At 41.2% G+C, this 26,338-nt stretch overlaps 1 protein-coding gene across 1 annotated transcript in view; it reads right to left on the bottom strand.

The window, feature by feature from the left end:
* Positions 1-26,338, bottom strand: part of ADGRV1 (adhesion G protein-coupled receptor V1) — a 321,712-nt gene that overhangs the window by 85,930 nt on the left and 209,444 nt on the right. The window contains exons 84-85 of the mRNA XM_056849141.1: positions 14,617-14,733; positions 8,395-8,573 (exon numbers count right to left, since the gene is read on the bottom strand). Coding sequence (XP_056705119.1) covers positions 8,395-8,573; positions 14,617-14,733 — 296 coding nt within the window. The remainder of the gene's footprint in view (positions 1-8,394; positions 8,574-14,616; positions 14,734-26,338) is intronic.

The raw sequence follows: 26,338 nt of genomic DNA on the forward strand, positions 1-26,338 counted from the left end.
GGGTAGATTTCCCCCCCACCAAAGCCAGACACCTCCAATGAAGGAAGGAATAAAAGTTATTTGGCACCTTCCTTTCTGTGACTGCATAACTCTAATGGCACAGACTGTAACCCGAGCCTGGCTTTGGCTGGGAAGAGCGGGGTAACAAATAGAATCAATCAATCAATCAATCAAGTACTAGCACTTCAAGAACAGTTGGGAAATACCTGGAGATTTTGGGGGTGGAGCCTGAGGAGGACAGGGTTTGGGGAGGGGAGGGACGTCAATAGGGTATAATGCCATAGAGTCCAACTTCCAAAGTGGCCATTTTCTCCAGATGAACTGATACCTGTTGCCTGGAGATCAGTTGTAATAGTGGAAGGTCTCCGGCCACCACCGGGAGGCTGGAAACCTAAGAACAGTGGGTGGGAGAAATCTGTTCTGCTCAGCTGCCTATTGGTTGGTTGTATTTCCACTGCACCTGTTTACACCCCTATCTCAGAACTATAGGGTGCTATCAGAATAACGTGAACCAAGAAACCCTGAGGGAGTCATTTGAGCCATCTTCCCTCCCTTTCTATCCATTTCAAGGGTAAGCAATGGCTTTAGGCACCACTGCTTTTACCACATTCCGTCATAGTAATTCTTATTAATACCCCTGGGGAGACATGTAAAAGGCTACCTTTTCAGAAAGTATGTGACGAAACCATGCTCTAGTCTAGCATGTATGAATCTCCCCCCCATGCCATGGAGTGGAATTATCTCTAGTCTACTAAGCAGTGGAGCAGACCGCAGTGCAGTACCATATACTGACAGCTAGTGTGGTGTATGGGTGTGAGAGCTGGACAATGAAGAAAGCTGATAGGAAGAAAGTAGATTCCTTTGAAATGTGGTGTTGAAGGAGATTGTTATGGATACCCTGGACCGCCAAAAAAACAAATCAGTGGGTTATAGATCAAATCAAGCCTGAACTGACCCTAGAAGCTAAAATGACTAAACTGAGGCTGTCGTACTTTGGACATATTATGAGAAGACAAGAGTCACTGGAAAAGACAATCATGCTAGGAAAAGTGGAAGGCAGCAGGAAAAGAGGAAGACCCAACAAGAGATGGATTGACTCTATAAAGGAAGCCACGGCCCTCAATTTGCAAGATTTGAGCAAGGCTGTTAAGGATTGGACATTTTGGAGGACATTGATTCATAGGGTCGCCATGAGTTGGAAACGACTTGACGGCACTTAACACACACAGTGTGGTGTAATGGTTAGAGTACTGGATTAGGATCTGGGAGATCCAGGCGCGAATCCCCACTCTGCCATGGAAGCTTGCCGGGTGACTTTGAGCCGTCACACACTCTCGACCTTTTAAAACAATTATGCAAGCACCACTTAAGTGGAAAACCAGAATATATATGATTTAAATAAACAAATTTTTCTCTTTTAACTTACATTGATATTCACTTTTTCAATCATATAGTGTAAGCACATAGGTCCTGCTGGCATAAACTGAACACTAAACAAAATCTTCATGCAGGTTTGTAGGCAATATTTTAATTTATACCTGTCCTTTACAGCAGAAATGTCAGGCAGCAAAGAGAAATGATTTTATGCCACCTCTGAACACTTTCATGGTAGACAAAAGAGAAACATCCTGGGAAAGTGAAATCTGTAGGGAAGTATATCTTGGAGAACAAAGAGATACATTTTGGAGTGTCCTAGAATTTTAGAATTTTTTTTTAAATGGCAAAACTCCTTAGAATTTGGAAACCTTAAAAAGAGGTACGGGGCTGGAGAATGTTTACGAACATCCTTTCCATGCACCTAAGAAAGAAACTTGGAAAATTGCTTTGCTCATCTGATATACAGCCAGGCTTATGTTAAAGGAAGCTGGAGGTCTTTCAGACATGCAGGCTCCAAAGGAGCTGCAAGTATCTTGTGTTTCCAAAGGTGGGGAAAACTACATTCCTGTCCAGAGGCCCTTTGCAATGAGACCAGCCTTCAAATTTCTTCTGCATATTTTATTCTTTATTTGTGGTGTTATTTTTAATTGTACTACTTTTTATTTTAAGTTGTGTTGGGGACCAACATGCAGAAAGGTGGGATGGGTCTCTCTCTTGCCCTCTTTACTTCTTCCACTTTCTCCGCGGATAGTATAATCCTCAACAGAGTTACACCCTCCGAAATCAATAATGGGTTTAGAGGGGTTCAGTGCTCCTTACCGGCCATTTATGCATGGGAGGTTTTGCCTTGGATTTGCTGCTCTCTAGATGCACATTTTCCCCATCCGAATCCTCAAACTTTGAATGGGGGCTTACTGTTGAGTTTTGAGAATTTGGATGGGGAAAATGTGCATTTAAAGAGTGGCAAATCCAAGGCAAACCCTCCCATGCATAAATGACCGGTACCCACTGAAAGCGGCCTGTTCCTTTTCCCATCTGTCTCACACAGTAAGGCCTAAGAACCTCCTAACCCTACAAGTTAGGGAAGACTGTTTCCATGAACAGGGAGTAGTTATTATGGTTGTATTAGAGGGGAAATAATATAAAAGCCAGCTTGGGCAAGTTATTGCATGGTCTATGTTCCATTTTGTCTAGTTTGCTTTCATTCAACTCAAAAACGAAATAACCACCATAGAATTCTTATTTTCAATTTTTTTTAACTTGCTTATACTATAAATAGTGATAGCTGAAAGCTTGAAAAAACATAACAAGGTCACTGTTGTGAACAGTACTTGTGTCTTTTTCAGGACTTCCTTTCTCAATGTTTGCCTTTTTGGCTGGACAATTTGTTTTGTTTCCAGCCTCAACTCATCAGGCTTCTTGTGGTTTTTTAACTTCACCTGCTGCGGTTTTGAAAATAAGAGCTGCTGGCAACCGGCAAAATAATCTGAGGTAACCTATCTAAAAATAAATGTGGACTAATCATATTTTACTCTTTTTAAAGTAACTATTATATGTCTACCATGAAGTGTTCAGAGGTGGCATAAAATCATTTCTCTTTGCTACATAAAATTTTCTCTACAACTGAACTATGTGAAGCCTCAAGAAACTAGTGTTGGAACACGTGCAATCTCCATATTGTATTTCCTATATGTAGAACACGGCTCAACAGCAGGAGTTGCAGTTTTACACATAAAAGTCGATGACTTGCATTCCTGAGCATCCAATACATTTAAAATATAGCGTTCCTCAAGGATGAGGTTATTCCAATCCGCATGTTCACTAGGAATCCTCTTGCTATTCAAGACTCCCATAAAGAGCAAACATTCCAATCTTTACCAGGTTACAGGAAACCACACTGATTTAGCTTTGGTCCAAAGAACAATGCATGAGAGCTTTTCAGATCCCCCCTTCTAAGGGTAGCCTCCAGGTACACACACAAGTTAAAATGGCTTTTGGAGCAGCAGCACAGGAGGCAGAGAGGCTGCTAGCAAAAGGAGGTATCTTCCCTGCATAGAATCATGGAATCATAAAGTTGGAAGGGACCATCAGGGTCATCTAGTCCAACCCCTTGCACAATGCAGGAAATTCACAACTACCTCCCCACCACACCCCCAAGTGACCTCCTACTCCATGCCCAGAAGATGCCCTCCCTCTCATGATCTGCCTAATATCATAGAATCAGCATTGCTGACAGATGGCCATCTAGCCTCTGTTTAAAAACCTCCAGGTTTCTGCATTCACAGAAATCTTTTGTACTTGAAGATGATGGTGAGAATGGTGGATCCAGCCATGGAATCCATCCTCCGTATAATTCCGACCTGACCTCTGTGATCTTAGGGTTGTTTTGTTTTTTAGAAAGGCAGATGATGTAAACATGCCCTAGGTTACAAAACCCATGGTTCTACTCGCCATCATCATAAAGGCATGTTGCAGCTAGCTGAGACTAGCTCCTGCCCCAAAGGGATAAAATAACTTTTGATTCACTGACAAATACAAAACTGTCCAGAACATATAAGGGAAGAACTATGTGGCATGAAGAGGTGGGAGGAAAAGGAGTTCCTGTTCCTATATCCCTCATTATCTTCCTGCATTAAATTGCTCCTTCACCTTTTTTTTTTAACCACCATTAGGGAAAAGGGATGCATAGGCCAAAATAGTTTTTAGCTAGCAGAAGAGCCAGCATGGTGTAGTGGTTAAGGTGTCATCCCTACTCACGCTGTGGAAACTTGCTGGGTGACCTTGGGCCAGTCACACACTCTCAGCCCCAACCCTGGCTAGTATTTGTATGGGAGACTTCTGAGGAATACCAGGGTCGTGACATGGAGGCAGGCCATGGCAAACCACCTCCGAACCTCTCTTGCCTTAAAAACCCTAAGGGGTTGCCATAAGTCAGCGGTGACTTGACGGGGTGGGGGGGAGCAGAAGGGGTACTATTTAGAGCCCAATCCTGAAGGGGGGGTAGATCCGCGGCAGCCAGGAGTGGCAGCCGCACCACTTCCTTAGAGGTTGCCCAACCGCTACAGAGCCTAAAAAAACATCAAAAAAAATAATAAAAAGGGACCCTGAAGAACTGCTGCAAGTCTGAGCAGACAATATACTGACCTGAATGAAGGAGAAAAACTGATTTTGCCCAATGATTTAAATAAAATGGTTGATCTTTGTTTAGATAAATCAAGAAGTTACAATGTGAAAATGGTGATCCTAGGATCTTTCCAAAATGTAAAAGAGAGAGGATGTTCTCATATTCTTAAATCCTAGAGTACAAGATTATGCCTTGGATCCAGAGGACTATGAGTCAAATGGAACTCACAGAATAAATTGTTGCTACCATTCTTGCTGGGAACTCCTGTGCCCACCAAAAGCTGATTCTGATGGTCAGGAACCCTTTGGAAACAGTGTAGGATGTATCATGTTGGGCTGAAGTGGGAGTGGAATTGGTAGAAACTGCCTTCCTCTTGCACTAGTGGAAGAGCCCTTTTACCTGAGCAAAGTGGAGGAGGGTTGGATACAACTCTACATCAATCCTACTTCACACTCGAGTACATTTACATGTTTTCCTTACAGAATCAGCATGGCTTCTGCGAAGGGAAGTCCTGCCTCATCAACCTTTTGGAGTTCTTCAAGAAGGTTACCAAGCATGCAGGTAAGGGTGGTTATATATTTGGACTTCCAAAAGGCTTTTTAACAGGGTCCCTCACCCAGAACGTCTGAGTAAGCTAAGCAGTCACGGGGTAAGAGGACAGTTCCTTTCATGGATTGAAAACTAGTTAAACAAGAGGAAGCAGAGAGTATGAATAAATGGGCAGTTATTTCAATGGATGGAGGTGAGCAGCGGGGTCGTCACTGAACTCAGTATGAGTCACTTCTGAATATACACACATAGATTGAGTCATAAACTTAATTGAGGAGGTATGTTCAGAAATTTTGTGAGAGTTGCATAATATTTTAGATTAAAGTATGTGGTGGTGCATAATAGAGTTGTTACATGTGAAGAGATTAATGTTAATTCACAACAGTGGATGCATCCTGAAATACTGAAAGACAATTCTTCCTTTAGAATTAGTGTAAGGCTAAGCTTTGATGTTCCTGACCTGGATGGCCCAGGCTAGCCTGATCTCATCAGATCTCAGAAGCTAAGAAGGGTCAGCCATGATTAGTATTTGGATGGGAGACCACCAAGGAATACCAGGGTTGCTGTGCAGAGGAAAGCACTGGCAAACCACCTCTGTTAGTCTTTTGCCATGAAAACCCCAAAAAGGGGTCGCCATAAGTCGGCTGCCACTTGATGACACTTTATACACATACACAAGCTTTGATGTACTTACTGTGGAATATTTGGAAGACAATTTTCAATGAGCTATTAATTTATTGTTTCAAATGTTTTAGATGACACCACAGTCATATTTGCTCCACTGGAAAGCCACACCAACTTCAGCAGTTATGGAATGACTACTGGGTATATCTGAGACTCACAAACTGACAGATACTAACTTAGATGTCAAGATCCATGAGCAGAGACAGATAGATCTTTACCATCCTTCAACATCTTCTGTACCCCCTGCACCCCTAAAGACAGCTTCTGAGGGCTGGGGAACTTCAGCAACAGTATGAGATGCAGCAGGGGTCTACACCCTGAGTAGGAAATATATGGAAACTGCACACACACATACCTTTGCACAAACAGTTCAGGCTTGTATCCAACCCAATATGTGTAGAAGAAATGGATTTGGTGTTTATGTGAAAGCAGTTGAAAAAATCCTATTTATGCTATATTAGAATATTCAGTGTCATAATCCAAAAGGAATGTTTTTGCCCATTTACTATAATAAAATGTATTTTCCCATAAAAGTTAAAAGACCCAGCAGTCATCTGGCAAGGCTTGTCTCTCTTCCATCCCCTGTTATGTGAGCATGTGAATATTAATGTTATCAGGCTAAGTTCATAGCTCTATAGAGAAACACTGTACAAGGCCCATGATAGGAAGGGTGTGTATCTGAGAACATCCTGGAACATCTTGATCTCTCCTATGTAGGCAGGCTTGTTATAACAGAGGCTGATATAACAATCATGAGATGCCAATCTCTGTTGTAGCTAGATAAACAAGCCCTTAGCCTGAGTGGGGCTGTGAGCAGCATAAGCAAGCCTAGAACCAGAGCCCTCTTTTTCCTCTACGGATTTCCCTTCACCTGCTGAACTACTACTCATTGCTTAGCCACCCTTTTCCATTCCTGACTAGGCCTCTCCTTCACACAACATCAAATGTGCCTAAAAGAATAGCTGAAACTGCTACCAAGGCTAACAGCTGAACCACAGCAGAGATCCAGCAAGGTTATCTGCTATGTATGTTCTTCCGAAGCGAGAAATTCCATGAAAGAAAGAAGCTCCAAGGAACATGGGAACAGTTAAAGGAAAGGATGGAACAGCCTTGCTTCAAAACTGACCAAACACCAAGTACTGAAGGTATCGGGAACTTGTGGAGTTCCATTTTCATGATGCTTGATGACAATGCATAATATTACTGTATTTTTTTAAAAACTGTATTATTAACACTTAGTTTGGTGCAACAGTTTTAGCAGGAAGGAGATGGGACAAATTAGGCTGCCAAGCCCTGGTCAGCGTAGGGGGTTCCCTGCACTGAGCTCTCGTTGCCTGCCACCACTGCAAGTGATGGAAGGGGGGAAAATTTTTAAAAAACCATAGAGTCTGTGGAGTTTTCCTAGCGCTACCTGCCATCACTTCCAGTGCTGCTCCCCCGGCATGTCCCCCACAACCCTCCCACCAGTTGCCATTCTGTATCTCTGTCTAGGTTTCTGAAATGCATTTAAGTAAATGCTGAAATTCCCATGTCTGTGTCTGAGCTGAAGATAAATTTATAAATTTAGTTATACTTGTTCTCCCATTCACATATGTTGGCATATATTGCTTCTCTCCAAGTAAGGTCTTTTGATAACTGTTCTTTTAAATCAAATGCAATCCAAATTTCTGAGGGAAAGGAGGAGAGTCTTAAATTGAGACATGAACCATAGGATAGGGTTGCCAGGCCTGTGCTGGCAACCAATGGAAGACCAGTGGGTAGAGGTTGCCATATAGCAATGGTGTGATATCACTTCGAGGGAAAACCCAGAAACAACATCATGCCTCTCTCGGAATATCTGGAAACTCTATGGTAAAACCATAGGCCTGACAGCCATTTTTTTTCTCCCAACACCACTCTAAGCAGCATCATAAAATGGAAGCTGGGGCACTGGCAACCCTAGGCACAATACTTTTTATATTGTGGAACTTGATTAAGAATTCTGCAGTTTTGCTTTCCTCTGAAAGTGGAAACTATGGTTAAACTGTGGTTAGTATGGCCATCCAAATGCGGTTTATTAACTACAATTAGTGTTCAGTTTCGTTTTGCGTGCAGTATGAATGCAGGCACCCTGGCTTGATTCCCAGAGCTAACCTTGTACACTTCCCATCTACAGACACTTGGCCAGAATGGAGGTAATGAAATCAGCATTCATTGAGGCAAACCAGGATTTGAGTGACTGTCTAAAATCCTGGTTTCAGCAAATTACAACAACAACAATAATAAACAAATTATGGTCTGGTGATAGGCCTGAACTGATCTTTAAACAACATCCTAAATGCAAAGCTATCCACCATTACCTGAAACATTTCCTCTTCCAGATATGAAGTATGAAACCAACTCATTGGTTTTTACAGAGTAACTTTATACTTCAATAGCCCAAGGAGAAGGAAAGGGACTGGAAATGGCTGCAAAGCACTGCAGATATTAGCTCATATACTGCCTGAATATCACAGACTATGAAAAATACCTTTAATACAGCAGGATACTGTTTGACATGGAATGTTAACAATAAATAAGTCCTTAGTTTTGCATAGGCTAGGCCACAGATAAAAGCAAGAAGAATATTGCACAAAAGGTTCACTCCATCTACATTATTATTTTCATATATAGAGACTTACAGATCATTGTGGATCAGGCCATAAATCTGTGATACGTTGTGATGATAGACTCCTCGGAGGATAATTAAATGCAGAATCACAACAAAAGCTGGAAGACCCCAACCTAGAAGGAAAAACATCAGATAGCGCCGTTCTGTGTGTTCATCGTTCATCACCAGGACGTACCAGAAATTAACAGCCTAGGAAATAATTTAAAAAATTATCAATAAAGGTTTATATGAATTACTAACTATACTGTAAAATAGGAATTTCAGAAACACATCACTATAAACGTTCAATGACAAACTTCTTTTTTAAAACAAAATCTCAAATCCTGTTTGCCATCTTCTTGCCACAGCATCATCCCAAACCAGTAAAATCACTACAAATTCTTCATGGGGCAAATCCCTTCATTTTTATGAGTTTCGATTGTTGGCATCAAATATAGTAACATAGTGGTGCCTGACCACATTGTAGACAACAAACCAGTCATGTAGATCTAATATGAATAACCAGGACACAGACAAAAACCATTTAAAGTAGTTTCAATATGGATGGAAATTTTTATTACAAATATATACCATGCAGCATGCTTCTTAGTCATTCATTAACACACAAACACAGCTGCTAAGAGGTAACATTATGGTGAACTAAAAATAAAGTCCTAAGCATCACTGTACTTTCAGATCAAGAGCAAAGACACAGCAGCAAAGACACAACATCAAAATCTTGTTGTCAACAAGACACATCTTTCATTCAAAAGTAGAATCCATCTGCTTCCAAATAACAGAAAACACCTCTCCTGGTATACCCCCCGAGAGTTTTACGCTCTTCGAGAAATAACTTGCTGGTGGCCCCACCCCCAGAACCATTCAGCTGTCCTCAACCAGGGCCAGGGTCTTTTCAGCTCTGGCCCCTACCTGGTGGAACGTTGTCTAATGAGATTCATACTCTGCAGAATTTAGCTCAGTTCTGCAGGGCCTGTAAGATGGAGATCTTCCACCAGGCATATGGTTAAGGCAGCAACGGTTAAGTATATCAGCCGGACTCCCTCCCTTCCCCTCCCTCTCCTTTTCTCCTCCCAGTTTCCACCCATTGGAGGACCTTACCGTTGTGAGTTATTGGTTACCATCACTGTGAACCAACTCACCACTGAGATTATTATTATATAGTAGGTATGTAATTTGAATGCCATATGTTGAATGAAATTAGGATTGTAATTTTAAATTGTATGTTTTTAAATTCATATACCGGTATTATATATTTTACACTGTAATGCATTGTTATTGGAAGCTGCCCTGAACTTGGCATGACTAGGGGAGGGCGGGGTATAAGTTTAATAAAATAAAAATAAATTAGTTCTTTAGGTATGCAGTGCTCTACAGGTGACTGAGAAAGAGACTCACTTTCAATGCAGTTTCACTCACTGCACCTATAACCCCAATGTGAACCAAAATTCAGTGTATCACTGCCAAAATGATTAAGATGTATCCACCATGAACAAGGGATTTATGTGCATAGGCATGTGTTCACACTAAAAATTACACATGGTGGGAGAGAGAACATGAACTATGGGTTTGCTCCAGTGCCCTACGGTGTGTACACACTATATGCCTGGACTGTGTTTGAACAGGTCCTAATTAAACAAGTCATGCAAACAGAAGGCATTAACCATAACCACCAACTCAATCAATAACACATTAAAAATGCTCAACCCACTCACATCACATCCATTCTTCAGTCACAATCATCATTCAATCTGTCCCTGTCCTTGGGTAATATATCCATTTTAAAAAAAATCACATATATACAAAACATACAGAAAAAAACTTTTTCAGGAGATCTGTGATCATGCACAGAAAAGTAGTGACATATTAGCCTAAGACCTAGATAATCTCTGAATGGGTGATTACCATGTACTAAAGAATACTGGCAACTCACAGCTAAACAAAAGTTAGCGTTCAGGAAGAAAGTTCTTAGCTCAAGACAAATCACCAGCAAGGGCAGACACAACAAAAGTAATTAAAGCACTGTTGAAATACAATCACGATGGGCAGTCATGTTAGTCTGTCTGTAGCATTAGAAAAGAGCAAGAGTCCAGTAGCACCTTGAAGAAGAGTTGGTTTTTATATGCCGACTTTCTCTACTACTTAAGGAAGACTCAAACCCTCTTACAATCACTTTCCCTTCCCCTACCCACAACAGACACCCTGTGAGGTAGGTGGGGCCAAGAGAGCTCTAAGAGAGCTGTGACTAGCCCAAGGTCACCCAGCTGGCTTTATGTGTAGGAGTGGGGAAACCAACCTGTTTTGCCAGATTAGCGTCCTCCGCTCATGTGGATGAGTCGGGAATCAAAACCCAGTTCTCCAGATTAGAGTCCACCGCTCCAAACCACTACACCATGTAAGACTAACGAAATTTCTGGCAGGTATGTATGAGCTTTTGTGAGTCACAGTTCACTTCTTCAGATACAGTTAGAATGTGAGTCCATCTATCCTTAAGTAGAGAACAGTTCAACTGTATATAGGCATTCACCATATAGTTTGCTGAGTAGTCATTTTAACCCCTCCTCGCTTTTCTGCTACCATTCTATAATATGTGAGGCTATTTCCTTCTTGTGACATTAAAAGAACAAACAAGCGGTCTGGCAGAAAACAACCAGCTTCATGGCCTTGCAGACAAAACTAGGCCATGGTCCAGCTCCAGACAGATGAACCCTGGAATTTATTTATGCCACTCTGTTTAGTCAAGGAGCTGCGATCCCATTAATTCTCTTTGTTAGAATACGTCTACTTATTAATGCAACTCCGATTATTTCTCAGAACTGGTACTATATGTCCTCAACCTTGTTTACTGTGTTGGTTTAGCTATATTTACCTATCTTCTTATCTCTTACCATATGAATGGCCCGGAGTGGCATCCAAGCACTTTTGGGGGGAATTTAACCCCCCATTTATTCATTTTTAGTTTTCAGATTTTTCTGCAAACTTGGAGAGTATCTCTAGTTGGAAGAAACATCTGTTTGGGGTAAGTGTGCCCCCATCTGTGGATTTAAGTATCCACAGATAGAGGGCACAGTTGGGAATTAGATATATAGATTATATTGTTATAACAATATAACTGTCTTTGTTTTATGTTCTCTGAATTCCAAGCTTTCATTTAAAAAAGTCTTTATCCTTTTTCATTGCAAAGAGATTTCTTTCCCCTTATATCTCTGCAAAGAAAGGGGCTAGAGATTTATTTTTAATGAAACCTGGGAATTCAGAGGACCTGATATAAAGATAGATACATCATTATAACAACATTCAATTACAATTTAAAAGCCCCCCCCCCCGTTGGAAGGAGGACAAAATGGCTGCTGCAGGGGCAGGGAAATTGGCTGCCATGTGAGCAGGACCAGGTAAAGCCAAACTGTCCTACCCACAAGGCAGCAGGAAGTACACAATTGCAAGATAATGCTGTGGGAAAGAAGGAATAAGCCACATTACCCAACAGCAAATAACCCATTTAGAAAAAGTCCAAGTTTCATCATTCACTATCCTTAGAAGTTCACCTGCATTCCTTCAGCCTCCTGTATGCTATTACTTGGTCCTGTATGTATCCCCATCATGCTTCTTGCATCTTTCTGGACCTGATCCTGCCTATACTCCTGCTTAAACACCTTCAGAACTATTCATTAAACAACAACATGCTTGCCATTTTGATATGAAAGGAGGGTCTGTGGATTGCTGGAACTTGACTCTGAGTCTGCAAGGGCATGTCCAAAGCATCTTTGTACATTCTACACACAAAGACACTTGAGAACACCAATATATACTTCAAGAACCAATATAAAGCTTCCAAGAAAAGACCCCAACACTGGGCACAGTTTTGTTTGTTCTCTCCCCAACAGTAGCCCCCCTGAACTCTGGGAAAGAAGGTAAAGTACTGAAGTAGCTCAATCCTTTCTGATTGCCCAATAAATTATACCCCCCCAAAATGCAGTACAGCACCACAGGACACCAAGCTGTGTCAGGAGCAGGTGAGATCTCTTTGTACCCAACTCAACGATGTCCTTGAATGTACTGCTTTACTCCAAATAAGTGAATGATAGCTATGTACTGCAAGTCAGCAGGAAACAGCTCCTCCCCCACCCACCCCGAAGCATAGTACACCATAGAGTCATCATGACTTGGCACAGCTGATCTTAGAAGCATCCTGGGACATGCAGCTCTGTACAGCACTTCTATGTTGCAACATAAAGCAATATCAAAAGGACATGTGATGCACATTCGTTAATGGACTGCACTCCAAAAGAACAGAAACTTTCCTTGTAATGCAGCTCGTATAAACTTACTGCTACATGGAAAATCAGTGGCGAGACCAGGGGATCAGAGAGACTGCATTAGGCTCACTCCCTTAGACCAGTATTAAATACTATTTGAAGGGACACAAACAAAGCCAGGCCCAGAAAGCTGAAGGCCATTAAAAAACAAACAAACAAACAAACAAAAAACCAAGTGTCAAGGTCAGAGAACAGAGAAAGCTGGCTAAAAAAGCCAGTTGCTAACATAAATTGTGTAGCTGTTTTATTTTGATGTATTGTTTCATGATATATTATGAGAACTAATCAATTTAGCTACATAAACATAATTATTTTATGGAGATAGCTAATTTCCTCCCTTTTGGATTTTTGCAGTAATTCTATGACTCACTGGAACTGCATAATTATAATGAATGATAGAGTGCAAGACATTTTATTTCCATTTATAATGGATGGCCATGCACCAGTTAGCAAAGATTTCACTTTTTTCTTTGTGAGAAATGCAGCTAATCTGAAAATAAGATTAATCCACATCACCCAACTGAGACAACTGAGTGTATGTTAAATAATGGTGTTTCCTTCAAATGTGAATTGTGGCAAGAATATGCATAAGCTAGGTCAACAGACATTTTAGCTGGGCAACAGACTTTTCCAATATAAATATATTTCTCCCACGATAGCACTATGGGGTCCATAGGCAGAAATAATGCCACATACATGGGATCTAAGCACTCTGCATTTTATCTGGGAATGCAGAGAAGCATTTTTGGAGATTATTCTTTTCCTTTGGAACCTTACAGAGCTGGCTTGAGCTTTTATGAAATTGATGTGAAGATCTTTGATATGAACTGATGTTTGGTAGCCAACATTTAAGTTTGTTAGCTTCTATAGGTCATACCTTTTCAATACAAACAAACAAAAAAACAAAACATCAGTGTTAGAGAGCCCTGTTTGTTCCCTTCCCAGGAGGATGTCATTCACCCACTTGTACAATCCACCCACTTCACTGACCTCCCAGAGTTGTTCCATGACTCAGTTTGTGGACCCTCCAAACATCTATGAAACCCAGGTGGCTTCCAAGCTTGGTCAGGGGCCTGGTTTTTGAAAATGGGAGGAAAAGAAAACCCTGACAGAAAAAAAATCCCTAAACAGCTTTTGAATAGCAAAATTGTTCTGTCAAATTTTTCTTTTCTGTTCATATACCAAAATCTCTCTTTCCCTTGTTAAGGCTGTGGCTTTTCTCCAATCTGGTCCTCCCCCGCTCTCTTTTCCCTCTGCGAGATTCTGTATACAATGTGCTGTATTTAGGCCTGGATTTGGCTTTAAAAAAAGAAAAAGATAAAAATTTAAAAAAATTCCTTCCCCTTCCCCATAAACTACTTTTTGTAGAGCTTTCTCCACACCCTTGTATCCTTCTTCACCTTTTGCATTTGATTTTCAAGTCAATGTAATTCAAGAAAGCTGGATGCAAGATGGATGTTGCACTGAAATGTACTGTTATTTAGAACGTAATAAAAGTTTTTTAAAAAAAAGCTTGGTCAGGTCTTGGTGGTGGTCATGTCAGTCATTAGGGCTATTTGGCCAAAATATTAGCGAATGCTAATCCAGCCTTCCATTCTGAATCTACAGTTTAATGTGGGTTTTCGATTTAGGATTAAGGAGACCCCGGTAAGTATTAACCAAGGGTAAAGCGGTGAAAAAGTTTTTATTAACCGTGGGATAATGTAGAAGAAGGAAATCTTTCCTATGAGAGCGGAGGAGAGTCCTTGACCCTGAACCTGGGTGATTTTTGTTAACCATTCAGCATTACATTTGCATCAGTCCAATACGAGATACATTTTGTAAAATGGAGAATTTTGAGTAAGTATACACAACAAACAGGAGTAAAAGCACTATTTGTCAAAGCGGAGAGAGAGAGAGAGACTAATTTAATTACTAACCTGAATAAGCATCCAGCTGAACTGGCAAAGATAAAGGTAGTGGGTGATTGCGCCCAAAGCTGAGCAGCTTTCCTCTGAGAGTTGTTGACTTGTATAAGCTGAGGCCAGAAATGAGATCTAGGAGAAAAAAAATATATTGGCACCAATTAACAATGTCAGGCCTTTTAGAGTTGCCAATTTACTTAAATGATACTACTCATTTAACCTATAGGTTTTGAGTAGTGCCACATTAGGATCCATGTAAACCAGGCTAAAAAAAAACCCTTAAAATTATTTTCTACTCATTATAACATACATACACACACACAAATCACAACAGCCGAAGTGATCTCTGAATCCACCCCTGCCAAAGTCTCCCTGTTTTTTCTCCCACTGAGGCACCTACCATCCCACCTAGGGATAGGGTAATCCACACATCTCTCACATTTGAGAAAAAGGGGCATCCCGATAAGCAATGTTCCATAGTATCAATTTCCCCAGAAGTGCATAAGCATGGCCTCTTTGAGTAGGGCACTCTCCTATAATGACCATTATTACTTGAGATGGTTCAGAACTCAACCTAGCAAGTAGGGTTGCTAATCTCCAGGTGGTGGCTGGAGATCTCCTGCTATAGATCTCCAGGCGATACAGGTCAGTTCACCTGAAGAAAACGACCACTTTGGAAAGTGGACTCTATGGCATTATACCCCACTGAAGTCCCTCCCCTCACCAAACGCCGCCCTCCTAAGGCTCCACCCCCAAAATCTGCAGGTATTTCCCAACCAGGAACTGGCAACCCTACTATCAAGCATAAAAGCTCTCCTATATCAGGGCACAGTCAATTGTCTAATGTAGAATGGGAGACTCCTGGGGTAGGACAAATAGGTGGGAGAACAAACTCGATGTGCTCTAATATGAGAGCTTAGAAAATCCAAATCATATAAAAGATCCAAAATTACCATTCTAGCTCTGTAAGCCCATCGACGCTAATTCCAAAATTTGAATTCCCAGCATACATAATCTAGTTTCTGCCAGTTGCTTCCAAGAGCTTTCTTGGACTTTCTTCCAAGAGTCCTTTCTTAACAGTAAAAGGCAACCAATACTTTCAGAAGCAAATACAATCTTCAACCACCTCCTAAAGGCAGCCACACAAGCTTGGACTTCAAGGAAATGAACACCCAGTTCTGATCAAAAGATCTAGGGACTCTGGTAAGTTTACGCAAAAATTTTTATCAGCGGATAGTCCTTAGAGTTGCCAACTGAAACACAAAGCTATCATTTTATTGCATGTGATTTTGATAGGGTTTATGGAATATTTATTTTATTCACATTATTGGTATGATTATTATGCTATAAACATCTTTGCCCTGACCTGGATAGCCCAGGTAGCTTGATCTTGTTAGTGCTCAGAAGCAAAGCAGGGTTAGTACTTGGATGGGAGACTGACTTCTGCGATCTAATCGGCTCTGTCGATTAACTCTGAGTTCATGCACATTCTTCACTCAAACATTGCTGGGGGCGCTTTCATATCATTTTGTCTTACCTCAAACAATAATTTTCAACTGAGGCATTTTCATGCATTCATCCTAAGCAGAGTGACACCCTTAACGCACACTGAAGTACTTAGAAGGGTGGCACTTGTGACTAACAGAAGGTCATATGTGAATTAGCTTTTTCTTCTTGATCATAATGGCATCATTTTGTATTTGCATTTAAGTACATACTTCTCAAAAGTACAATTAAGTATGTACTTCTTGTTTTATTTAGGATAGGGAATAGAATGCATATTTACATGCTTGTGTGATAAAATGCCACGGGGCAAAAGTTTGTTTTAAAAAAAATATTTTGTTTTGTCCCTGTGTAAATCTAGAAAAATACACAATTGCAGTTTTATACCTCTTTCTGAGCTTTCAAAGAGCAGTACCATTTGATAATAAGCAGAACTAACAGCATGGAAGGTAGATGCTAGAGTGTTGCAGGAAGTAATACGTTACTCAACAAAATAAACTTTAAAAATAATAATTCAGCAGCTTCTATCCTTTGTAGGGAGCAAGGAGGAACTACTGAAATATAGCAACTGCAGCACCTATTGGCAACACACAGCCAAAAGAATATTTTGATGCTTATGTTCAGGGAAGTTCTATCAACTTTAGGACACTCAATCATGTCTGCCATATAAAAAGATAGCAGCACTGATGGTTTCCCAGCTACAGAAACAACTGCAGCTAAATTCAACAAGAAGCTAAATTCAACAAGAAGTTCAAAATACAGCATGCCTACTATGTTATTCATTTATGTAAGACCCTCCACCTTCTCAAGCATTATATCTTCAAAGCAGCTTCCACATAAAAATGGAGAAAGATATACAAGCATCAAAAACATAGTTCAACTAACCAGAAAGCCAAGAATATCACAATCAGCAGCAACAAAACTTCATAACATTAAAGACAACCATCACAAAAATAAGCAGCACAAGAAATATAACCAAGTCTCTGAGGGCAGAGGAAAATAAGAAAGTAATGTAACCTCAAAAGAAAAGAAAATCCTTTAAAAACAAAAATCAACACAAAACGTAGGAAAATAAGAATGTTATTTAACTGGCACCTGAAGCTTAATAAGCTTGGTGGCAGGTGAATCTCAGCAGGAAGGAAGTTTGATAACCAAGGTGAAGGCCTATTCTCATGTGCTCATCCATCTAACCTCTACAGGAGGGGCACAAACAGTAGGGCCTCTGAAGCCGATTTTAATTGACAGGCAGGTTTATGGGCAGGATGACAATCTTGTGAGTTTATGCCACATAAGGAGTGATATCTGCAGCCCACTCTCAACACACCAACACAAGCAATTGTTGCTTAAAATGGCTGACCATTTTAAAAGAAAACGTTGAACATCAATTGAAAATTAGACCTACTGGCATTTTGAAGGGAAACGGAATTTTAATTGAATCCCTCCTGCAAATGAGGTAAAACCATCAACCACATAATAAATTATACACATTAGATTTATAAATATACATCATTTAATACTTAGAAAACACAAATCCCATCTACTGTATACCCTCACCCTGTTAGATTCTGTATTATAGCCCTACTACTGTCAAGGTGGCTGACTAACCTGAGTAGCAACGTAGTATAGTGGATTGTGTGTCAGCCTTGATCTGGGGAGATGTAGTTAAGCCATGCTGAGCCATGGAGATAAGTGGGTGACCTTTGGTCTGTTATGATCTCTGACCCTTGTGTACATCACAGGGTTCTTACAAGGATGTGGGACAGGTAGGGATGCTGCAAACACATCTGAATGTTGAACTTACCATGTTCAAAGGTGGCAATCAGATGAGAGCCCATCATTTGGTCTGTTCGGTTCATGCTGAGCAAGCACCTGCTGAACCAGTTTGCAACTAGTCTTCCTAAAACTGTGTGGGCGCAAAGGTGCTGCCGATTCAAACTGATCAGTGACCATTAGTGTCACTAAAGACTGCTTAGGCAGACAATGAAGGGTAGGATTTTATTGAAATGCGGCACTTATTGATAACTGGTTTATGATTTGTGAATGATCTAATTGCCTGTTTAACAATTGCCTGCTGAGCAGAGCAATTACATCACAAGGTGTGTGTGGGGGGGGAGGGGAGAGTTAGCAGAACTCATTCAAGCTGCGCGAGAAAATGCATGTGCAAAAATCCAATTGCACCGTCCTGCATAGTTAATAAAGAATACAGTGAAACAACCTGCTAAACAGATTGACAAACTATTGAACTGACTGTAAAAAAATCAGGTCTCTGTTCATAACTGGCAACAGGGCATGTGCCGAACCATTGGGTGTTCAAGCATCCTTAGGGAGAATCCCCATGAAAGTAACAAGAACTCTTTATAGAGGAAGGGTAGGATACAAATGTGAGATACACTGACTTTGCTAAAGAGAAGTGAACAGGTAAGATGAGGGAAACTCCACCAGTATGGATATTCTTATTTAGGCTGTCAGGGAGTAAAACAGTTATGTGGATTGTGTTCCATTTCCATCAACCTGATTGATGAAGCCAAGCCCAAAATATAATGCCTCTTATGCAGCTTTCTCCCCCCACCCCAACTTAAAAAATCCTACCAGTTGCAGAATTGGAGTGTTTTTGAAATAGTATGACAAAGATTTGTAACGTATACTGTCATTTTGCTCCTGCAGACCAAAATTTTTTTTTCACTGGGGTTAAATTGCAACAACCCGACAGTCAAAGAAAGCCTCATTTGCCATTGAAATAGCTTATGCGTTCCTTACCTCAAGGAACCATGCTAGCTGCATAAATGCAGTAAATCCAGAGTTGCTCTAATACCTCTTTGGATCCTGCATAAAAAGCCATTAAAGGATCTACTTCTCTGTCCCAGCAGCACACGGTACCTGGAAGGGAATCTAATGGATATTCTGCTATGCCTGGTTGCCATGTCCACTCTCTGTTTTGGTACAAGAGAATGGGAAGTCCCTTCACATCAGCACCGAAGCACTCAGTCCTAAGTACATTTGCACCAGGATCATGTGTGTGTGTGGGTGTGTGTAAAGTGCCGTCAAGTCGCAGCCGACTTATGGCGACCCCTTTTTGGGGTTTTCAAGGCAAGAGACTAACAGAGGTGGTTTGCCAGTGCCTTCCTCTGCACAGCAACCCTGGTATTCCTTGGTGGTCTCCCATCCAAATACTAACCAAGGCTGACCCTGCTTAGATTCTGAGATCTGACGAGATCAGGCTAGCCTGGGCCATCCAGGTCAGGGCACCAGGGTCATGCGATTTCCATAATAATAAACCATTAAGTATTAAATCATCAAACATGCTGAAATATTTCTGAAAATAAAAATTATACATTAATGGCAGGGGTATACAGTAGTCCTGCTCATATTAGGCAAGTTCAAAAAGGTGGTGATAGTGGTCTCCGATTCTGCTCTATGGGGGTTTCCTATGGGGTGCCAGATGGCTCTTTTCTATCCTCTACACTTTTTAACATCCAATGAAACTACAAATGGAATTCATTAGGGGATATGGAACAGTGTCATTAGTATGTTGATGACATTCAATTATATCTCTTCTCCTGAAATCCCACAAGGCAGTGGAATCCATGCACTGTTGGATGGAATATGTAACCACCTGAACTGAAAATGCAATCCAGATAAGACAGTTTGTTTGTTTACAAGATCAATATTGCCTTCTCTTATATAATTTCCTAAATAATTGTCAATAAAAAACTGAAACAAAAAGATAAACAATTAAATTAAAGGCAACAAATGCAACAAACAACATCAAAGGAATCCCACCTTGTCCATCTGAAGTATAACAGGCATAAGGTGTGGGATCCAGATTAAATTTTCCTTTGGTAGAAAGGGACTTTCCTGCCTCTCCTATCCAATTGCAGCCCACTGATCTTAATGAAATGTTGCTGCATTGGGGAAAGGAACCCTGAGGAATGACGAGGGGGGACTGAAGTGGGGGGGGGAGGGGCATTTGGTGGAAATTGTCACTTTAATCTACCAAGATTTATTTTGGAGTCTCCTTTGTGGTGGTGCCCCTGTTATGCAACTTCCTATCCATGGAAGTCAACTGTGCACCTTGCCTCATGACTTTCAAAAGACAAATGCCTTAATTATTGTTTCAGAGCTTTGAACTGAGGGAAATTTTAAGCTGAGTATTTGCCTGTTCCTATTTACTTCTATGCCGTACATGGTGAATTACTAATGAACACATAAAAGTTGCCTTGTATCATCAGATCACTGGTCCATCCAGCTGTTGTCTGCTATCACTCAGGCAATCCCCAGACCCGCTGCCTGCAGCCCCCTAACTATAGAGGCCAGGGGTTGCTTGTTTTGTTTCATTTTTGTGTTTTCCGGTATTTTACTGTAAACTGCTAAAACAACTTTTATATGGAAGGGTACAGAACACATAATAAATAAATGATTTGTTCAGAAGCCAGCGCTGGTCAGTTTGATGTTCTTAGGCACATAATAAAATATACAGATCTTTCTTCAGTTTCCTCCCACTGTGATTATTTAGAGTTAAAATAAATTCTTACTAGGCAGAGGAAAAGATCAGCATGTGTCTACTGTGAATAATGTTGGTTTTGGAACGTTTCTCCTCAAGATCACATCGTTTCCAATTGAGCTTCATGAACTTGCATTAAAGAAAACGTCTCTTTTAATGCTTCTGCTTCAGTTAACTACAAATATAGCTGCAAGGTCATTAATGGGTTTTATTAACTCCAATAATAGAAAATACAGTCTTTCAAAGCAGTTGGCATTAATCTTTTGCTATTTCTTGAAGAAAGGCTTAAAACAAACCACTGAGATCATTTAAGAACTCTGGTGAAACCTCTTTTGTTACAGCACAGCACGGCAACTGGTCCGCACTATTTAAGCACACAAAACAACTAAAAGCAAGAAAAGAACAAAAGGCAGATCTAATTTATTTTCTTTGTTGATTTTATGTAAGGTTAGGCTCCAACTGCGGCGCATGGGTACTCTATATGTTGTTTTTTAGTTTCTCCTTTGCAGTGGCGGGCCCCACCCACCCACCAGCATCCATCCAAGGTCAGGGAGCCCCCTGGAGCGCTACTCTATGAAACATGATGAACTGTCATCACAAATAAATGCTGTCCTTATCCTGGGTGTTAGCAAAAGAACTTTGTACTTGCACTCTGGATAATTTGGGAACGATCTCTCTCTCTCTCTCTCTCTCTCTCTCTCTTTCTCTCTCTGGCATTTACAATAACAAACATATTTGCTGCATATACACTGGTGTCTGCAACACTAAACACAGTAAACTATGTTAGGGGAGGGGCCGTGGCTCAGTGGTAGAGCATCTGCTTGGCATGCAGAAGGTCCCAGGTTCAATCCCCGCCATCTCCAGTTAAAGGGACTAGGCAAGTAGGTGATAAGTAAGCCTCATTGTAAACAGGATACACCTTAGGGTTGCCAGGTCCCTCTTCCCAACCAGCGGGAGTTATTTTGGGCGGAGCCTGAGGAGGGTGGGGTTTGGGGAGGGGAGGGACTTCAATGCCATACAGTCCAATTGCCAAAGCGGCCATTTTCTCCAGGTGAACTGATCTCTATTGGCTGGAGATCAGTTGTAATAGCAGGACATCTCCAGCTACTACCTGGAGTTTGGTAACCCTAATATACCTGCATGCCTTCGCACCTAGCGACAGTATCTTAGCCTGTCTGCTCTACTTTAGTAGACTTTCTGTACTGCTAAATATATGTTTAGGATGGGGGCATAATTACAACTGTAGGAGCATTAATCTCATAAGCCCAGACTTCAGAATTGTAGAAGCACACGTCAGTTGCAGTGCAAAATCTGAATCTGATCTCCTCCAACTATTTGGCTTTTATTCTCAAGAAACCATAATCAGCTCCAGTAAAATTATGGACTGTTTTCCCTGACGGTGTCTCCTTTGCATTCCAGAATACAGATTTCCTGTAACGTAAGACAAAATAAGCTAGTGAAGGTATGAATTAGATAACACGACGTTTCCTACCTACTTATGAAAGTGGTTGTTTACACAGCGCATTTGCAGGGTGTGTCTCCCCCTGTTCTCCTGTGGCAATGAATATGTTTTTACAATCAGGTGTGAAGAGGGTTAAGGGCACTGTTTACTTACTCAAACATTCCAGCAACGCTGCTGTAAACAACAATTAAGACAAATAACCTGAAGCAAAGCCAAGAGTAGAAATCTGCTGTTCTCATTAAAAAAGGCTGACAAACATTAACTACTTTGTCAAGCATTTCTATGCAATGTGTACTTTCTCACTTGAAGGTGTCTGATTCAAAGTAAGTTATTTCAGTACAAAGTTATGAAGTCTTATTGCCAAGGCCACTGAACCTAACACTGTATTAAACACACACACACACACAAACCAGAGGCTTGCACAAACTGTAACTTACCAAACCATACACAGCTTACCACCTCTGTACGGAGACCTACCAACCTGCTTTTTACCGAGTGCTGCATAAGCACTTGCCAAGACACCAGACATTCGTGGGCAGCTTTTCATTTGGTGAGTCACAAGCTTTACCAGCCTGGTATAGAACAACCTTCTCATCCCTCCCAGAGGTACCACACAGTCTTGTAAATGAGCTAAGCAACTAGCCGAGCAATCCTAAATAGTTACACCCTTCTACGTCCACTTAAGTCAGTGGCCTTTAAAGGGTGTATCTCTGCTTAGGACTGCACTCTGGGGCCTCTTATGCCTGGCCAAGTATGGGCAGGAGTATCCAATTCCCACTGACTTGAGTGCTCATGAACCTGATTTGTATCACTCACCAGTTTATTTATCCTACCTCATCCCAAAGATCTAGAGAGCTCACAGAGGATTAAAACGTTATATCACAAAGGGAACAGATGTTGAAAAACTCTGCATACTATACTGTCTGCTGAATGTCTGCCGGTCTGCTATGAGGCATATGTATGTAGAATCTTCCGCATGATCAGGAAAGTTGCAGTGTTCTCAACAGCAGAGTGTACATGGCTTTTAATGCCTGCATGAGGCTATGATACATGCAATACAAGAACTGGCTATAATGAAAAATTAAGAGCTAAATTAACGTAACACTGTGGGCATTCAGAAGTCCTCAGAGGGGGTCTCTTAAAACGGAAAGCATTATATTATTTTCTCAGGGATTCCAGATTCAGGCTAAAGTTGTCTTTTTTTCCTGTAGCATACTGCAGAAAATTAAGGCCACAAAGGAAAAGGCCTTGGGTTCATCTATTTGTTAATTTAGCAGTGTTAACTGATGGAGTTTCAAGCCAGGCACTTCTGACTGATCTTCATGAATTTGAGATGCTGTACAAACAGTGGTGTGCCCTAAGATGAATTATCCTGGGACCTATTATATTATTGTTATACTACTGGCCCTGGAAAACATAAGGCAGCGGGCACAGTTGCTAGAGGACCGTCAGCCTACCAGATCAGAAGATTGGGGTGTCTCATTCTGCCATACTTTCAAACTGTTTTCAGGGGTCGGTGCAGATAAAACACACTGCAGTAATAGATCTTTGAGGATATAAAAGCATGGATGATAATTGCCAGATTCCTGTGCTCTGGGAAAGGATTAAGTTCCACAGCCCTGTGGGGGCCTCTACGGGATCTTCCCATGTAGTAGCTATAAAATGATTCACCAGACTTTTATCCCATTGTCAGATGACTTCTTGACATTCACTTTGCGGTAGACGTCCACAAAGATCTTTTTGTTGCGCTCACTTGTTTGAGTGTCAGACAACACTGTCTGACACTGTGTGCTGTTTGAACATGCTATTATAACCAGTGGTTTGAAACAATAAAAATGGTGCTCTTCATGACACAAAACTTTAGAAACCAGGTTCACAAAAAATTACCATTTCTGTAGCCTTTATCTGCAATGCATAGGGTATTTACCTCAAAATAATCACAAAGACTTTAAACAGACTTCTCTGGAGTAAGTGGGTTGTAGCCAAATTCTAAGTGCATTTAATTGTAAATGAATTTGACTATAATCAATGAACAATCACTCTAAAATGCGAATATTTTCTACAAGGTGTACATCGGAAGCCATCTGATTTTTATCTCCTCAGCTACATACAAAAACTGATTTCTGAACAGAGGTTAATACTTGATATGATTCAAGCAGTTTAGCTAGCCCACAAGATTTTAACCCATATTGCAAAGATTCCTGAGCAAATTGAAAATAGATTCCTTCCTCAGTCAAGGTAGCACAAGATAGAGCACCATGTGTGTGTGTGTGTGTGTGTGCAAAGTGCCGTCAAGTCACAGCCGACTTATGGAGACCCCTTTTTGGGGTTTTCATGGCAAGAGACTAACAGAGGTGGTTTGCCAGTGCCTTCCTCTGCACAGCACCATACTGTATGTTATTTTGTCAGCAAATCAGGATAGCTTATCAATTAGCTTAATCTTCATTGGTGCAATGCCGCAATAAATGTACTACTACTACTACTGCTTATCAGTTAGGGACATGGATGCATTTAGAGTTGCCAGGTAACCCATGGCAACTGGCGGGGAGGGGTGGTGTCTTACCAGGCACAAAATAAAGTCTAGGCCTCAACATCTTCAGTGTGATGGAATTCACTTTTGGAAGTGATGTCATCACGTCACTGAGGCCAAGGGAGACTCTGGTATTTGAGCAAAAACTCTATGGTAAGAGCGTCTCCCTCATCAATGGCAATGCGATGATGTCACTTCCAGAAGTGATGTCATCACGCTAGTGACGTCAAGGCCTCATTTTACACCTGGTAAGACCCCTGCTGGACAGCTGAACGGTGCTGTGAGAGGGGGCCCAAAGCAGGGGATCCCCCGCCCACGGTGGGGGTCTGGCAACCCTAGATGTATTCAAGAAACTTTAACTACTTTTATCATTCAGGCAGCCAATGTACACTGTGCTAACCATTATGTATTACTATGACATTGTTTTCTGTAGTAGACAAGCTGAAAAAATGGTCTGCTGTCCTTACAAAAATGTACTGGGAAGAGATTCTCCCTAAAAATTTCCTACTGACTCCTGTTTGGACTTGCAATGGGTCCAATCTGGAGGCATAAAGGAGACCCACCCAGCGTGGTGTAGTGGTTTAAGTTTGGACTAGTATCTGGCAGATGCTGGTCTGAATCCCCTGCTGCTATGGAAGCTTGGTGGATGACCTTTAGCCAATCACACCCTCTCAGCCTAACTTACTTCACAGGGCTGTTGTGAGGATAAAATGAAAGAGTGGAGAATGATGTAAAGCCACTTCAGACCCCCAGTGAGAGAAAGCAGGGGTGTAAACAAAGTAAAATGGATGAATACACTAATGGATAAACAAAAAACATTTTAAAAGACACAGCTGACAATCATAGATAGGCATGTGGTAAACATAATCATTTGTTAACAAAACTTTGGAATGTCTTCACCACCCAACGAAAAAACTGTACCAAGCAACTTTGTAGCTGTACTGTAGAGTAGTGGAATTTCATTTCTCTCTGTTTTGCTTTTGCAAGTGTAACAGTGGGAGATCTCCACCTGAAGGTTGGCAACCCTAGCTACTCGGATAACGCGACTCAGGAAAAGCAGGCAAGCAGAAGGGATTGGGGAAGGAGAGAGCAAAGGAGGGCAGAAGCCAGAGGCAAGAGACAGCAACAAGCCCAGAGAAAGAAGCATGTGAACTTAGGAAACGAATAGTGGAGCAGAGGGAACGGTTCAAAGGAAAGAAGGAAGGGAAAAGAAGTAGGCCAGAGGCAAAAAGTCTGGGAGGAGAAGGAATAATGGAAGAGAAGAGAATTGCGTGTGGTTTGCGCTACAGAGGTAAAGAATCATTAACTGATTTGAAATGGCACTTGGCCACAGGCCTCTAGAGCTGAACATAATACTGTTAAACACTGATATATCTCTGGAGTACCAAAATAGTCTCATTTTATATTTGTGGCTTCTGCCAGAGCAACACGTTACTAATCGCTGAAGAGTCAGCACAAGCAGGTCATACCTAACTGGCACAAACTGCTACTGAAAAGTTTAGCACTACGCAGACAAGCCCAGCAGAGGCAAATTAGGGGAGGGAGTGTACAGCATTGTAATCACTTTAGGGGTGGTCTACGCAACTCCAATATGATTGCATGAAACAAGGTCTCCACTTTTAATGGCAACACTTCTATTTGGGTTAGAGGCACTGTATTTGACCTTTTAAGATGTGCTTGCCTATGTGCATTATCTGAATACTACGTCGTAGTATTAGCATGCACGATCAGAAGAAATGGG

This window comes from Euleptes europaea, chromosome 4 (assembly GCF_029931775.1).
Source record: "Euleptes europaea isolate rEulEur1 chromosome 4, rEulEur1.hap1, whole genome shotgun sequence".
Taxonomy (NCBI): domain Eukaryota; kingdom Metazoa; phylum Chordata; class Lepidosauria; order Squamata; family Sphaerodactylidae; genus Euleptes; species Euleptes europaea.